At 37.1% G+C, this 18,317-nt stretch overlaps 1 protein-coding gene across 4 annotated transcripts in view; it reads right to left on the bottom strand.

Moving 5' to 3' along the window:
• IRAK2 (interleukin 1 receptor associated kinase 2) overlaps positions 1 to 18,317 on the bottom strand; it is a 53,792-nt gene that overhangs the window by 13,813 nt on the left and 21,662 nt on the right. For 2 of the 4 annotated variants that reach the window (XM_031955017.1, XM_031955011.1), the window contains exons 3-4: positions 6,147 to 6,314; positions 2,521 to 2,627 (exon numbers count right to left, since the gene is read on the bottom strand). In XM_031955017.1, the coding sequence (XP_031810877.1) occupies positions 2,521 to 2,627; positions 6,147 to 6,314 (275 nt within the window). The remainder of the gene's footprint in view (positions 1 to 2,520; positions 2,628 to 6,146; positions 6,315 to 18,317) is intronic. The other 2 variants (XM_031955015.1, XM_031955018.1) reach the window with 2 other exon arrangements.

Here is an 18,317-nt window from a genome sequence, read left to right as displayed (position 1 = left end):
ACCAGCAATGTGCTGGTGTCCCAGTTTTCTCACATCCAACCTATTCATTTTACAAAAGAGAAGTCATTTGCCCAAGATCACACTCATATTGGTAAAGAGAGGAACAGGACCCCAATCTCCTGACTCCTGACCCAGGAATGTTCCTGGCTCTGTAGGAAACGTTCCTCTTGGAGGAAAATGCAGGGTCAGTATCATTAAATGATGTTAAGATTTGATGAGCACAAACCAGGAGAGATATCAGTGGAGAGAAAAAGAGAGACAGAGACACACACACACACACACAGAAGGACACAGAAACAGAGAAAGGGGTGAGGGAGGAGAAAAGAGAGAGACAAAAAGAAAAAGAGAGACAGAGAAAGAGAAACAGAGACAAATACACACACACACACACACACATATATATATATATGGTTGGGGGGGGGGGGACAAAAAGACAGAGAGACAAAGAGAGACAGAGGGACAAAGTCAGAGAGAGACAAAGAGAGAACAAACAAACAACCCATTGGATTGGAGTCAGAATATAAGGATTTAAACCCAAGAAATACTACCTACTCACTACCATGGTGATCCTGAGGAAATAATTTTCTTTTTATGAGTTTTTGTTTCCTCTATCATGACATGAAGAGTTGAACTAGACCAACTCCAAGATCATGTGACTAAATCCTGTTTTTCAAGAACTTTTTAATGTATATTTTTTCAAGATATCATTTAGAAATCCATCTTAAAAAACTATTTAGGATTATAAAGCAAGAAATTTCCTAAATTATTCAGAGATAGTTAGCAAGAATAGACTCTTATGCACAAAATTGTTTATAGCATTTCTTCTTGTGATAATAAAAAGATGGAAACAAAATATAGGTCCATTAATTGGAGAACGATCGAACAAGTAATAATGCCTTCATGTGATAAAATACTACTGCCCTGTAAGGAATGAGGACCAAGGGAGTAGAGAAGCATTCAAGCATTCACATAAATTAAAACCAAATGAAGAGATTAGAGTCAAAAGAACAATGGTACAAATGAGTGCAACAGTGTAAATAAAGTAAGCATTGACAGACTACAAAATTCTGATCAAAGAAAATGGTCAATAGAAATGCTGTATTGCCATAGAATATGGACATATTCCTCCTTTCTGCTAAAAATCAAACTTTTATAATAAGAAGGGCTAACATGTATATAGCACTTAAAGCAAAGCACTTTATAAATTATATCATTTGATCCTCAAAATATCTCAGGAAGGTAGATATTATTATGTCCATTTTACAGATGAAGAAACAGAAAGATCAAGTGACACAATGAGTAAGTATCTGAGATAGAATTTGAACTCAGGTCTTCCCAATTCAAAGTTCAGTCCTCCAGATCTAATGTAACATCCTAGTACAAATGTTTTGTTTGGATGTTAGTAAGTCTCTTCGGCCAGAACAAAGATTTATTAATAAATATAACATACCAATAAGCAACTTTATCATTTTATTTAAACACGTTTCTACTGTGCTATAAAATCTTATCAGCTCAAGCACTATTAATTCAGAACTCATATGCTGTCTGACCCAAACTTAGCAAAAAGGAGAAAGAAGAGGAAGAGGAAAAGAAGAAGGTTTAAACAAATCAATAACGCAATAGAAGATTGCAAAGAAGAGGTTTTTAAGAAAACTTGTTTCTAAGCACTTAGCAATAATTTGCAGACAATGATTGAGTTAGCATATGAAATTATCAAGAATTCTGATTTAGTATGGTATAGAATTCATGAGGCTTAACTTTACAAAAGAAATTTTTCTTAAAATAAGCCGGTGAGTTAAGAGAAAGGTTGGATAGAATTATTCAAGAAAGATCTACTTTCTACAGATTTATAACCATTCAATTCTCCAAATTAAAGATTGGAGAATCATTCAATAATGTCAGCCTCCTTATTATAGAGATATAAAAAACTAGATAGGACATTAGCTTAAGAGTTAAAAGACCTGGGTCCTGCTGTAATAATAATGAACAAAGAAGAATCTATGATGATGATGGTAAATAATAATGAACAGAGAAGAACTGGTTATGGATAGAGTACCAGGCTTTAAGTCAGGAAGACCTATCTTCTTGAGTTCAAATCTGATCTCAGACACTTGCTATCTGTGTGACCCTAGGCAAAACCTTGTCTAATTCAATTTCCTCATTTGTAACATGAGCTGAAGAAGGAAATGGAAAACCTCTCAAGTATCTTTACCAAGAAAATTCCAAATGGAGTCATGGAGAATTGAATGATTGAAAAATGGGCTCTTATTTGGGTATCAAAGCAGGTCCTCTAGAGGCCTCCATTTGGGTCATCTTAATTATGTGATATACTCCCAAATACTCAAAATTGATTTCCTTAAAAAAAAAAAAAAAAAAAATTTATGGCTCAGACATCTCACTATTTAAGCCAAGCTTAGTGAAATTTTTTGAGAATAATGTTTCTGATGGGGAGAAATAACAAATAACATTAGCTGTGAAAACTGCTACCAGAGATTTTAGTGGAATAAAATGGAATTTTACCTTCATATCTGATGAAGCAGAAGGATTTGTTTTTAAGGAATGAGGGAGGTCCTCTTCAATAAAAGGAATGTGTAGGGCTTGCTTTGTGGATCCACTTGGACTTGGCCCTGAAATAAAGAATGAAGGAAATATGACTATATAAATCATATTTATTCACATCAATCTACATGGAATTGGATTTGTCAAAGAGGAAACACTCTATCCAATGCCCCATCTAGTGGCCAATAAGATTTTAAGACTAACCAAAGATCTCAAAAGTTATCTTATTCCTTTCACCCCCAACTTACTTTATTGAATTTGCTCTCAAAGGTCCCTAAAGACTCAGATACAAAATCCAATGGTCTTTTCTTAAGTCTTAATTCTCCTTGACTTTTTTTTTTCTAGCTATAGAATGATTTCTTCCTTGGTTTCCATGATATTGTACTTTCCTGATTTTCCTTCTTCCTCTCTTTGCAAGGACCTTTTTTTCCTCTTCTAGATGACTATAAATAGGTTCTCAAGGTTCTGGTTTCATGTTTGTTTTCATTTTCCTTAGTACACTATGTTTTGGCCAAGTCAAACATTCCCACTGGCCTTTGGGTGACACCCAAATCTATACTTCCAATCCCAACTTCTAACTTGAACTTTGGCCTCTCATTTCCACTTATACTTTGGACATTTCCACTTGAATGACCTATAGAACCTCAAACTCAATACATCTAAGGTTGATCACATCATCTACCACCCCAAAAAATGTTCTTTCTCCAGCCTTCCCCATTGTCATTAGTAGTACCACCATTTCCCCAGCTATCCAAGTTCAAAACTTTGCATCCTAGCCTCTTCCCAATCATTTCTTGGATCTTACCAATTGACAAACATTGTCCAATCTATTTCTAAAAAATGTCTGATATCTGTTCTCTTCCTTTTAACTCTATCATCATTTTGATAGCGATCCTCTGACTCAAAATTGGGCTATTTTAATAACTTCCTAACTGATTGCCCTACATTTAATCCCTTACCTCTCTTAGTCCTATATGTGGCTGCCAAAACCATTTTCAAAATGTACAGTTTTCATCATTCTACTGATGAAAAAACATCACTGGCTCTCCATTAGCTACTAAATCCAATCTTGGTAGCCTAGTATTTAAGGCTCTATACAATCTGGTTCCACCCTACATTCCCTGGCTTATATCCTAATATTCCTCTTGACGTATCTACAATCCAGCTCAGCTGGACCACTCTCCATTCTTTGAATGTGACCTCATGTTTCCCAATTTCTAATTCACATTTTCTAAACAAAATCAAATAATGGAACCAGCAGATTATAAAGCCGTGAACTTGAGGTCTATTCCTGGCAAAATTCTAGAAACTATTATTAAAGTGAACCACCAAGAAAGGAAATAAAAAAAATTTTTAAAGTAGTTTTTATAAAGACAGGTCTTGCTAATAATCATTTTAAAAGTAGGATTATTAAACAGGCAAATCAGAGGAATGTTGCAGATATAACTTACTTAGACACAGAATGCTACAAATAGTGTTTACATTTTAGCCAAGCATTTGATAAAGCATTTCATGATATTTTTGTGAAAAAAGAAGAAGCTATGTAGTAGACTAGAGCCTCATATAATTAGACAGATTCAGAAATGGCTGACTCTCTGCATTCAAAAGGTAAATAGCTGCTAACAGTTCTGTGCAGACTTGGAAGGAAGATTACAGTGGCGCACCTCAGGATCTGTACTTGTCCTTGTCCTATTTGTCATTTATATCAATGACTTGGTTAAACAGATAGATCACATCCCTGTCGTGAGAGGATTAAACAAGATAAAATGTGTGAAGCACTTTGCTGACTTTAAGCATTATGCCTCACAAATTTTATCTTATTGGGTTCAGTCCAATCCTCTAGGATTTCAAACTAACTTTGGACCTGACACTGGCGCCTGATGTGCCAGCTATTCCTCCTAGCTTCGTGCCATCTGCAAATATGAGAAGGCTGTTGTCTATATGCTTAACTAAGCCACTGATTACCCAGAGTGTTAAGCACATAATTCGATAAATAGCAATGAGGTTGATGGGAATAACAATATTGGCTAATCTTTTCTTTCTTTTCCTTCAAGTTTACTAAATTGGTAAATGGGGGGAAGGCTACAGATACAGTTTGCCTAGATAAATAGCAAAGAATTTACAAGCACAGATCCCTGGGCCATGCCACTGCAGGCTTCCTTCCAATTTATATGGCTAGCATTTATACAGGGCTTTCAGGTTTGCAAAGTCCTTTACAAATTACTGACTTATTTTTATCCTCATACAACCCTAAAAGGAAATTGCTATTATTATTCCCATTTTGTATATGAGGAAACTCAAGGCAGAAAGAAGGTAAGTGAGTTACCCAGGGTTACATGGCTAGTAAGAGTCTGAGGTTGGATTGAATATAGGGACTGTCTTGACTCAAGGGCCAAGGCTCCATCCACTACACCAGTGAACTGCCATAGAACCACTAACAACTCCTCACTGAGTTCTGAATCAGTCTTATTGTGCCATTCTAGCTCAGACACTAACTATATTATTCTCTATGTGTCAAATTCAAAGAGGAAAACAAGGCCACTAATGTATACATAAGTATCACTACGGACTGTATATTGCTTTAATTTTAAAAAGTAGCATTATCTATTTTACCAAATATATTTGCCAAGTGTTTCCCACTTACATATTTCAGTCCCATTTGGAATACACAGCCCAGTGCCCCATGTTTGACACCTCTGCTCTAGTGCATTCATCTTCAGCTTTACCACAAGAATATCAGTTCAGTTGTTCAGTCATTTTTTTCAATCATGTTTGACTCATCATGATTTCATTTGAGATTCTTTTGACAAAGATACTAAAGTGGTTTGCAATCTATCTTTTTTCATTTTTTTTTTTTGATGAAACTTTATTTTCAAAACATATGCAAGGATAATTTTTCAGCATTAACCCTTGTTAAATGCAAAAAGTTAAGTGCAAAACCTTTTGTTCCAATTCCTCCCTCCATCAACCCCTTTCCTTAAATGGCAAGTAATCCAATATATGTTAAACATGGCAAAAATATATGTAAATCCAATATAGGCATACATATTCATACAAATATCTTGCTGCACAAGAAAAATCAGATCAAAAAGGAAAAAAATGTCTTCTCATTTTTAACAGAGAAGAAAACTGAGGCACATAGGACTAAGTGATATCCAGGATCACACATCCAGTAAGTATCTGAGGAGAGATCTGAACTCAGGAAGATGAGTCTTCCTGACTTCAGGTCAGGCATTCTTTCCACTGTGTCCAACAAAAATATCATAAGATGTTTAATCTAATTCTTTGCTAAACATATAAGTAAGCTTGTATCTACAGCATTCCCCTAAGCATAGTATCTATAATCTATAAATTACTAATTTAGTAACTTCAGAAAAGAAAAAAAAAAGATTAGTTATTACAGTTATATCATCAACCTCATTCCTATTCCTGGGGAAGGTCGAGGATTTGGCCCAGTGCTTTGTCTAGAGGACCCTCTTGGTAACTATGAAATGCATGGCTGAATGTAGAACTGATTTTCTCCAGGTTGATTCTACCACTGTCTCCATACCCTTGAAAACCTGCTTTTGTCCTAGGTCACCACATACCGTTCCTAGAAGTACCTGAACTAGAAAAGGGAATCAATCCTGAGGGTTTTGTAGGGCCTTGTTCTTGGATTTCCTCTGGTTTTCTTATTGAAGATATTGAGGACTTCTCAGGTGGCAGAGAGTCAGGAAGAACATGCGAAGCACTAGCAATTTCAGGAACGGCACCCCCTAAAACCGAGAGAAAATAGAGGGGTTTTCATTATATCACTGAAGAGGAGTCAGATGATAAAGAGAAAAGACTGCCCTTATTAGGACCCAGGAGATTGAGTTCTAAGCTCAACTCTGCTACTCACACCTTTCCAAGACTTTTTCATAAATGAGAAAATTGAACTAGAAGTAAAGGACCTTTACTTTGATATCCTGAAGATCTCAGATTTTGAAAAATGTTTTGATAAAGCAATTTAAACAAACATTAAAGTGCTATATAATATTATGTATATATTAAACCACTATTGTTTTATTATATTCTATATTAAAATGTTGTTGTTATTGTTGTTATTATTTTGTTTTTGTGAGGAACTCACTCTACTGAGGCAGGAATCCATCCAAGTCTTGGAGGGCTGCTATCTGAGGCTCAGAGAGGATCATAAATATAGTAAGTTGAGGGTTAGACTGGGGGTAGAAGCTTGAGGCTGGAGCTTCTGGATTGGAAGCCTAAGACTCTGCCCCCTCTTGACACACTGGCTCTCCAAGTCTCTTTAACAACATCTGTACTATTTACCTAATCCTGTAGAGCATGATTAACTTTGCAGATAAAAAAACAAGCACACACTACAAGTGTAATAGCTCTCATTCCAGAAGAAGAATACACTGAAAAGAATACAAAGCTACAAGTCAGAAGACATTGATCTTAGTCTGAAGTCTGCCTCAGGCTGTGGGGGCTACAGGGATTTGGACAAATCATTCTTCCTCTCTGAGTTTCAATATTTTTAGCTTAAAAAAAAAAGAATGAATTAAGCTATTATGTTAGATCTTCACTAAGGTTTCTTCCAGTTCTAAAATCTTAGAAACATGGAAACATAAATATCTCTCCCCATTTTACAGATGGGACAACAGATAACAAGTGTGGAGTCCTAATCTATTGTCTTTCCTAAGAAGGAAAATTTACATTTACTGTTTCATTAACCTTTCATGAAATTTCTGTCTTCATTCAACAAATATTCATTAAGTACCTAGTATGTAGAAAGCACTATGCTAGACCCTGGGAAAGAAGCAGTAGAACATGTTTTAAGTTAGTGAAGAATCTCAATCCCAGACAATTTCAAAAGAAATTGTGTTGCTGTTCTCGGTTTGCTTTAGTTACATCTGACTCTCTGGGACCCCATTCTGGGATTTCTTGCCAAAGATATTGGAGGGTTTTGCCATTTCATTCTCAAGCTCATTTTATAGGTGAGGAAATTGAGCAAAGCGTTAAGTGATTTGCTCAAGGTCAAGGTCACATAGTGAATGTCTGAGACTAGATTTGAATTCATGAAGAATATTCCTGATTCCAAGCTCAGTGCTCTAACCACTGAGCCACTGGCTGCCCAGTTTGTTTTTTAAGTACTATTTTATTCTTTGTGATCCCTTTTGGGGTTTTCTTGGCAACATACACACCCCACCCCACCCCACCCAACAACTAGTCCAAGTAAACACTTCCTGGCAGACAGTGATCCTTAGGGAGTCTACTTTAATGAAAAGACCAAGAAGGGCTTAGTATATAGTTGACTTTTAGAAACAAAAGGGATTTTCACAGAGCAGGCTCTCCTTGGGGCCTCCTGAGCTGGCTAAGCCCATTTCGGAGCTTCTGAAGGAAAGTTTCTGGGTGAAAATCCAAATAGTGCAGACAAGCTCACAGGCTGTTGACTGGAATTCTTGGAGAGGAATTAAGGGAGTTATGAGTTCTATAGAATGGAACTCCCAAAGAAATCAGATGAGCCACTGGAAGTCCCAGCATGAGTAAGTACTAGAGATGGGAAAAGAAATGTTTCTTTTAAGTCCTTCATTGGAGGCTTTGGGGAAAACTGGCCCCAGGATCTGATCCAGAGCCATGAGTTCAGTCCTAGTTCTGATACATCCTGGCAGCGTCGCTATAAACTGTTCATCTTTCACCTGAGACTATTTGCTCATCTAAAATTTCATATGTACAGTATGTGTGTGATACAGATGGGAATATCATACTTACAGTAGCCCCCTCAGAGGAGAAAGGAAAAGTACCTTATAATCTTGAAGCACCAACCATCCCTCAATATTTATTAAGCACTTTCTATGGGCCAGGCCTGGGGATACAAGGACAAAAGGATAATCTCTGCCCTCTAAGAGCAATTAGAATGTAAAATCTAATGGGGAGACAGCAGATCCACATGTAAGTACATTCAGAAAATATCTAAAAAATAATAATAAAGTTAGTAGGTGGTGCCTGGGCTGAGTCCTAAAAAAAGGCCAGGGATTCTTAGAGGAGAGAAGAGGAATTCCAGGTATGAGATGGGCACAGGGAGGGCAATGGAGGGAAGAGGGAGGAACAGCATTATGCTATTGTGCTCTTTGGTTTTAAATATCTGATGTATATTTGCATAGTGCAAAGCACTCTTCTCATAATAACATCTATAAGTCTCAATTTCCTCATCTGTAAGATGGGAAGAAGAAGAATACCTGAAGTATTCACTTTACAGGTGTGTAAAAACCCAAGTTTAAGTCTTTCCCCAGTCATTTATTAGCTGTGTGATCCTAGGCAAGACCTAAGAATGATTGTGTTATAGTCCATCCCCTTTCATGTATCTAAATGGCCCCAACCCCAGCAAATTAAGTCCTCCTTCTCAGGGAGGGGGCTTCTGCTTACTAGGGTTTTCCTCCCTCTGAAAGATAATTCAATTTCGGTTTGATTCCTGGCTCTCCTGTGTCTAGCCTGCTTTGTTCAGCGCTGGTCACCCAGAGTTTAGAGACTCTGGTCCAGTTGACAGTGCAGAGCACTTAGTGAGTGCTTGTTGACTGACTGATAAAGCATTCTGTTCTCCATTTTATTATGTTTATTTGTCTAAGTGTCATTTCTGCCTACTCCGCTATAAGTTCCATGAAAATAGGACTATCTTATGCAATACCTTTCCATTTCCTTTCCCTAGTACTTAGCACAGAAACTTAGAAAAGAGTCATGACTTCATTACATGAGTTCTTCCTCTTTCCATTGATACAAAAGTCATAACCCCTAAATGGTTCATTAAATGCTATGGCTAAAAGAAAAAAAAAAAAACAACCATCTTTTGATATAAAACACAGCTAGGACTGAGGCTCAGAAATGACAAATAATAAAGGTTACATGTAGCTACTGAATCTGAACCCGGCATTCAAACACTGGTCTCTTAACATCAGGTCCATGTTTATTTGTTTTCTCTCCATGAATCCATGCTACAGGCTACTAGGTGATGAAGTCAATAGAACACAGGTCCAGGAGTCAGAAGACTTGAGTTCAAATCCAGCTTTTGGCACTTATTGGCTGTATGACCCTGGGCATGTCACATTACCCTGTTTGCCTCAGTTTCCTCATTTGTAAAAATGAATTGGAGAAGGAAATGGCAAACTACTGCAATATCTTTGCCAAACAAAACCATAAGCAAACAATGATAATCCATGTTATCTCAAGATGACTGAATGATTGATACATTGAATTGAAGTAAAGGGAAATTCAAAGAAGGAAAGGGTCCCATCTAAAATTACACAGTCTCAGAACCAGAAAAAAATAGAAATGTATAAAAAATGCTTGAATTATGTACAATATGGAAACTTGAATAAAGGTATAATGGGAAAAATGCTGGACTTGAATCCTATACTTTTGGATGACTAATCATGGGCAAATCACTTTAACCTTTCTGTGTCTTAGATTTCTCATCTGAGAAAATGGGACAAATAATATTTTTATTATCTACATCAGAAGATCATTTTTAAGGAATAAATTATAAAAATAAAATTTAGTTTAATAAATAAATTATATTTGCAAAAATACCGTGGAAATGTCACCCATTATTATCACCTTCATTTACTTTTCATAGTGAAAGAGAGACAGCAGAATGAAATATTTAGGCATGAGTGTACCTAGGTTCAAATCTGAGCTCTGCCACTTACTTTCCTTTTATGAAAGTATGGAGGGAATAACATCTGTAAATGAAGGGATTGGACTTGCTGCTCTTTAGGAGACTTTTCAGCCAAAATATAATGAAATTATTATTTTACTCTCATTCATAATTAGCTAAAAGTTTCCATAGAATGAAATTTTACCCTCAGGAAGGAAATGTTATTTCTGTCCATGTCAAGAAGAAATCTGGAAACTCTGTAAAGAGTTATGCAATCAGAAGAAGGATCAGTGACACAAACAGGAAACAGGAAAGAAATGTCTGAAAATTTCCTAAGAGAGTTCTGGCTGTGAGTCTGTTGGCTATAACCCAAATAAATTTCTTCTGATTCATCCAGTCAAAAGTCCCTCTTGAGACCAAAACCACCTTCCTTCTGTTATGAAATATTCAAATCAGACCACTTGCTGAATAGCTAAATACTAGGGGAAAGGCAGATCCAAGAACAAGACTAAAGGCTAAATATTGGGTCATGACATTTTGACTAGAGAAAAAATGACAAAGAGAATGGAAAGAGGCAGCTTTTGGTACTTACCCCCTGCCCTCTCACTGTTTTGTTGGGACTTCTTCCAATTAATAGGAAAAATACCAGGATCAGTACCCAACCTAATTCCATTCTATTCAATATTTTATTGTTATTATTGTTGTTCAGTCATGGTTGACTCTTCATGAATTCATTGGGATTTTCTTGGAAAAGAGAATGGAGTGGTTTTGCTATTTCCTTCTCCAGCTCATTTTACAGATGAGGAAACTGAGGCAAACAGGGGCGAGTGACTTATTCAGGGTCACATAGCTAGTAAGTATCTGAGGCCAGATTTGAACTCAGGGAGATGAGCCTTCCAAACTCTAAGCCCTGCAGTTTATCCATTTCGCCATTTCTTAGCTGCTACATACATGGAAAGCCCCTGCCCTCAAAAAGCATATGGTGTAATAGGGCAGAGGAAAGGGCCTTCACAAAGGCCTAGGAAATAGAAATTGGATGAGGTTCAAACCAAGTGCTACAGGAAATCTGAGGGTTTGGAGATGACTTTGGGGGGTCAGCAGTAAGGGAAGGCTTCATGGAAGAGATGCCATTGGACTTGAGCAGGATGTTCTCAATGTGGGAGTTACAAAGATGGGGAAAAGTCTGGGTAAATACAAGAAAGTGGGATAGGTTAGAGTGGGATTCCCAGGTACAAGTCCAGACTCCAATCCTTGGTAACTGATTTTTGGGGAGTCAGAAATGATAAGTGACTTGTCTAAGATCACACAATTGGTAAATGTTCTTCCCCTTCCTCATCTTCCACTGATTATATCCAACTGTAGACACTTCCTAACTGTATGATCCTGTCTGCCTCTTATTCCTCATCTGTAAAATGAGCCAAAGAAGAAATGGCAAAATACTTCAGGGTTTCTGCCAAGAAAACCCCAAATGGGGTCAGACAGAGTCAAATACAACTGACCAAATGACTGAAAAATAAATTCAATACCTAGAATGTTCCTCCTCTTACTTCTGCTTCTTGGAATCCTTTGTACCCTTTACTACTCCAGATTCATTTCCCATGGAAGGTCTTTCTTCCTTTCCTCAGTTATTAGTATTCCTCTCCCACAATGAAATTATTTTGTGTTCAACTTGTATATAATTTGTATTTACTTCTTTGTATACCTTTGTTTTGATTTCTGTATTCCAATATAAATGGTTTCCTTTGATTTTATATATTTAAAAACATTATTTTAAGAAAAGGTACACAGGTTTCATCAGGCACACACACACAAAAGAATCCCTAGTCTACATTCTTCAAATTGTCAATAATTCTATTTCCAAAATAAGATAAAAGTGAAATTACCTAGATTATAAGAATCTAAGTCTTGGGCTCTTTTCATGCAAACATTAGAGGAACAGGATGACCATCACTGCCATACACACACTCACCACACCACACCAGACCACACCAAAGCCTGAGCTCCAGATATGGAAATGAAAAGCTTTACATGGTTTTCCAGCGAAGGTACTTTCCAGGTATTTTCAGGTTTTCAATCAAGGGGATTTTGGGGCAGTGAGTTTGCAACAGGGCTGCAGATGTCTTACTACACTTCCCATGAGCTAACTCTCCTTGGATAATGAGCATGAGGTCAGGATCACCTACTCCACCAAAAAAGGGATCAAGGTCAGGAAGAAGCATTATAACTTTCTTGTTTCTTTTCGGCCTACCCAACCCTATTCCATCTTAAATTCCCTAGAGAAATTAGGTCACAGCCCTCCCTAGGAAGAAAAAAAAAAAGAAGGAAGCCCATGAGGCTAATGGAAACTACGGAAGAGTAAAATGACATCCTCTTCACTCTGCACCTACAAACAGAGCCCTTGTGGCTCCCACCTTCCACTCCCCAGGCCTGGCCCCTTGGCTCTCCCCGAGATATCTGGCCAAAGTCCATAAGGCTCTGATTCATCCCACCTGTGGCCAATGTCTTGCTTTTTTCTGGTCCTGGCAGCAGGCCCTCACCCCAAAACAAATTTGTTCACCAAACCAGCCCCTCGACCAAAGGAAGAATAGACTCAGATATGAGGATTCCCTGGTGGGAAGGTCTGTGGCTATGACCACTCAAAAGTTCACATAGCAAACAATGACTGGTGATCAGATCTGTTGTTGGTCAGTCATTTTTCAGTCATGACTGACTCTTCATAACCCTCTGGGGTTTTCTTGGCAAAGACACTAGAGTGGTTTGCTATTTCCTTCTCCAACTGATTTTTACAGATGAGGAAACTGAGGCAAACACAGTTAAGTGATCCCCGGGATCACACAGCTAGTAAGTGTCTGGAGCTGGATTTGAATTAGATCTGCCTCCAGGCCTAGTGCACTATCATGTACCATCTATTTGCCCTATATAAATAATAATAGCTACAAAATCTATTTATAGATGAGAGTTCAGAAAAGATAATAGAAACAAACTGAAGGTTATTGTTAATATTTTGCCTGAGTTATCATGCAAATGAAGTTTGTTTGTTTTTTTTAATGCTCTGAGAACACTTTCTTATACAAATTACATTCAGATGCTGAACAACATTCTAAAAGAATAACCCTCTAAAAATAAGACAGCCACAAAACATGCCAACTGAAGACAATTTTTAAAAATAGACACTACTTTTCCTTTGCAATATAATGTTAGTGATTTTTTAGAAACAGAAGGTGATTTAGCAGTTTTGTCTTCATATAGCATGTAGTTTTTCTGTACTGCCAAAAGTTGGGAATGCTTGACAGGAAAGGCACCAAAGAAGGAAACTGGCAATGGTAGGGCTATTGGGAAAATACTGTGTGAAAACAGAGAATGCAATCATTTACACCTAGAGAAAAGTTCCAAACTGTAACTTTAAAATCATACTGTGATGGAACCTTTTTCTTCTGTGGATCAAGAACACTTTTTAAACAAACTGTAAATGGTTTGTAATTGATGGCTATAAATGTTATGATCAGCAGCAACTTTATAATTACAGCCAAAAGTGACCTTAGTCACTTAGTCATCATAGTCTAAGACTTTAAAATTTTTTTCCATTCAAGACTCTTTTAACCTGATAAATTTTTATGTGACTGCAGAGATATAAGTATATAAAATAGGTACACAAAATAGAGAGCTGAATGAATAGAGAATTTAAATGAGGGGCCTTGGATATCTCAGGAAAAGCAGGCTACATATGGCAAATAGGGGGAGGAATTACACTTTGGGAAGAGCTGAGGAAAACCAAAAGACAGATGTTGCCTACTTCAGGATGGCTGAGGGGTGCCCCAAATATCAAGTAACAATATGTTTAGGTTCTGCCAGTCTCCCCCTCCTTTTATGAAAAAATTCTTCAAAGTTTATTTACTTAGGAGTCATTAATAGAACAATAAAAATTTAATGTCCTCCATGAGGCAGACTAAGGAACAGAAGGAGTCTCAAAACAAATGCAAACTGGTATATATCTATCTGAGAATCTGTGCTCACTGGGAAAAAAAATGATACCTACTCTTTTGGGGGGGATATGAGTTACAAATTTTTCTCTCTACCTTCCTTTTGCTCTCCCCATGATGGCAAGCAGTCTGATATAAGTCATAGTAATACTTCTACATTAGTCATGTTGTAAGAGAAGAAACAGAACAAAAGGGTAAAGTCACCAAAAGTCCCCAAAATGAAGATAATATGCTTGAATCTGCATTCAGACTCCATAGTTCTTTGAATTTGGATGGCATTTTCCTGCATGAGTCTTCTGGGATCATCTTAGATCATTGTATTGCTGAGAAGAGCTAAGTCTGTCATTGCTGATCATCATGCAGTGTTGCTGTTACATGTACAGTGATTCTACTCACTTTACTCAGCATCAATTAGTCTTTCCAGGTTTTTCTGAAATCCATTTGCTCATCATAGCTTACAGCACAATAGTATTCTAATATATTCCTATACCACAGCTTGTTTAGCCACTCTTCAATTGATGGGTATTCCCTTAATTTCCAGTTATTTACAGCACAAAAAGAGCTGCTATAAATATTTTTGCACAAAAAAAGTCGTTTTTCCCTTTCATATAATCTCTTTGTGATTTTATTGTGTAGTGATATTGTTGAATCAAAGGGTATACACAGTTTAATAGTCTTTGGGGCATAGTTTCAAATTGCTCTCCAGAATAGTTGGGTGATTTGAATAGTGATTTGAATCAAAGGAAATGAACAATTTTCAGAACATTAAATTACAGCCATCTATAGTCATATGAAAAAATGCTCTAAATCACTACTGATTAGAGAAATGCAAATTAAAACAACTCTGAGATAACAACTCACACCTTTCAGATTGACTAAGATGACAGGAAAAGATAATGATAAATATTGGAGAGGATATGGGAAAACTGGAACATTAATGCATTGTTAAGTGAAGTTGTGAAATGATCCGACCATTCTGGAGAGCAATCTGGAACTATGTCCAAAGAATTATAAAACTGTGCATACCCTTTGATCCAGCAGTATAACTACTGGATCTATATCCCAAAGAAATCATAAAAGAGGAAAAAGTATCTTTATGTGCAAAAATATTTGCAACAGCTCTTTTTGTGGGAGCAAAGAACTGGAAAATGAGTAGATGGCCATCAATTAAGAATGGCTGAATAAATTATGGTATACAAAAGTAATGGAATATTATTGTTCTATAAAAAATGATGAACAAGCTGATTTTAGAAAAGTCCTGGAAAAATTTCCATGAACTGATGCTGAGTGAAATAAGCAGAACCAGGAAAACATTGTACACAGTAACAACAAGATTGTGAAATTATCAACTATGAAAGACTCGGTTTTTCTCAGCAATAACAGTGATTCAAGATAATCCCAATAGACTTAGGATGGAAAATGCCATCTTCATCCAGAGAAAGAACTATGGCAACTGAATGTAAATCAACACATGCTATGTTCACTTTTTTTTTTCTTTTTCTGCTTTTTTTCTCTTGTGGTTTTTCCCTTTTGTTCTGATTTTTCTCTCCTAGCATGATCCATAAATGTGTATTTAAAAAATAAATATACATGTATAATCAGAAAAAAATAAATAAAACTATTTTTAAAATAGTGATTTGGAGCATTTTTATATGACTATAGACAGCTTTCATTTCTCCATCTAAAAACTGCTTGTTCAAATTCTTTGGGGAATGCCTTATATTCTTGTAAATTTGGCTTATCTCCCTATATTTGAGAAATGAAGCCTTTATCAGAAACACTGCCTGTAAAAATTGTTTCTCATCTTCCTACTTTCCTTTTAATAATCTTGGTTGTATTGATTGTTTGTACAAAACTTTTTTAATTTAATGCAACCAAAATTACCTATTTTGCATTTTATAATGTTCTCTATCTTTTATTTGGTCATAACTTTTTTCATTCTCTGTAAAATATAACTATAGTATCACCCTTTATGTAAATCTTTAATTACATCTTCCCTTCCACTTTTGAATGAATGTTCACCTCTAATTACATTTTACAACATGTTTCTTATTCCAAGTCTCCACGCCAATTATATTTTCCCTCCCAAAGTTCCTTGTTCTGCATTTCTTACATTTTTTCTGATTTAAATTTCATAATCCTCATCCAATTCTGTGTTGATGACATCCACTCATCACCATCACTGGAAATAACACCAATTTCTACCACCTGACTTTTAACATGAAACTCACACAATTCACCAAAAGGAAGCACCAAGGTCAGTGTAGTCCATCTCTGACAAGCAGTCATATTCCTTCTGCTTCCTAAATACCCCAGAAAGGCCCTACTTCAAATTTAGGGAGCCCAAGCAACAGCACCAGCCTACTATCCAATATGCTTGGTGCTTGTTCTTCATTCTCCAAGTCTCCAAAATGACATCACCATGTAAGAATCAAGTTACAGTGTGTCCAACTGTGGGTGACCAGACCAATATGAGCTCAAAATGCTCTGCCACGGGTCTAACTTTGAAATCAGCCCTCTCAGCGACTCTCAATAATGTCACATAACCCAAGTCTTAAACCCAAATCACTCTGGTTCTCACTGACTGATTGATGGATCAACAATAGGTGCCAGGCCAAGCCCCAATTGTCATTGTATGGGTCAGAGTGAAAGTAATGTAATATGATTTTGTGGTCCCCTGACTTTGGGGGGCTTCTGATCTAACAATAATTCAGTAGCCCTAAATCTTCTAGCTTTGGAATCTGCCTCAAGAAACCCCCACACCCAATCTGTCTGACCACTCCTCAGTCAGATAGCTTCTGGCCTCAAGAAACTCCCACAAATCAAACTCCTGAGACAATAAGACCACTCCTCAATTCACTGCTGACTGGTAATCTTGTCAGTAATAATCTTGTCAGTAAAAACTATTACTCCCTAGTCCTACCCTTGAGCCATAGAATTAGCATTAACTATGGCAGAAACTGTATAAAAGTCTCTTCTTACTTCTGTTTCTCTGCTGAAATTCCCTTAGAATTCTAGTCTGCTTTTGTAATGGTGTTATAATTACTGTTGCAATAAAACTTTGCCCCTTGGTTAGGAGATGGGTTCAAGACTGAAAATTCTTTTAAGACACTTAACACCTGTCTGGAGAACTTTTGGAGTCCCCCCTTTCCCAACAATCTCAACAAAAGTAATATTGCTGCTTTGGCCAGAAACCCTAAGGGTCTTACATTTTTTTCCTTCTTTCCTTTTTTCCTGTTCTTTTTCTTTTCTTTTTTGACTATGTAACAGAGAGCATTTTCTGCCTCATTTTTTATTAATCTTTAATCACTTAATGGGCATCGCTTCAGTCAAAGTGAGACCTGGGAGAGACTTTAAAAAGGCCAAGGGCTTCCACGACATCGAGGGCTATCTCCGGCTTCCTGATCTGTATCCTGCCACTGGACCCAGGGAAAGTGAGACCTTGTCCAGCCCTCCATGGTGTCACCTCCTTGACATCATGGTCCCCTTTGAGAAGGACAAACGACGAGACATTCAGTTGTTCTGCCTGCATTAAGGCGGGCTGTCAGGGGACAGCTGGCTGCATTCTCCTGCCAACCTGGAAGTGTATTCATTAGTGTAGCAGGGGTCCTCAAACTATGCCCCACAGGCCAGATGCAGCAGCTGAGGATGTTTATCCCCCTCACCCAGGACTATGAAGTTTCTTTATTTAAAGGCCCACAAAACAAAGTTTTTGTTTTTACTATAGTCCGGCCCTCCAACAGTCTGAGGGACAGTGAACTGGTTCCCTATTTTAAAAGTTTGAGGACCCCTGGAGGAGGCAGTGCCAGCTGACAGAACTCTGACTCATAAAGTCCTCTGTTCAAACCCAATCGCAGACAGTCTCATTAGCTGTGTGATCTTAGGTAAGTCCCTTTTTGGGCAAGTTGCATTTGCCTCAGCTTCCTCAAATATAAAATGGGGATAATAACAACAGCACCTTCCTCTCAAGGATGTCATGAGATCGTGATTGACAATCCCAATAGACTTTGAATAGAAAACTGTCATTTGGATCCAGAAAAAGAACTATAGAGATTGAATGTAAATCAACTCATGCTATGTTTACTTCTTTTTCTCTCGCATGATTTTTTCCCTTTTGTTCTGATTTTTCTCTACCAACATCATTCATA

Source organism: Sarcophilus harrisii, chromosome 1 (assembly GCF_902635505.1).
Source record: "Sarcophilus harrisii chromosome 1, mSarHar1.11, whole genome shotgun sequence".
Lineage (NCBI taxonomy): Eukaryota > Metazoa > Chordata > Mammalia > Dasyuromorphia > Dasyuridae > Sarcophilus > Sarcophilus harrisii.
Note: the sequence above shows the minus strand (reverse complement) of the source record. Positions and strands in the feature narration are given on the sequence as shown.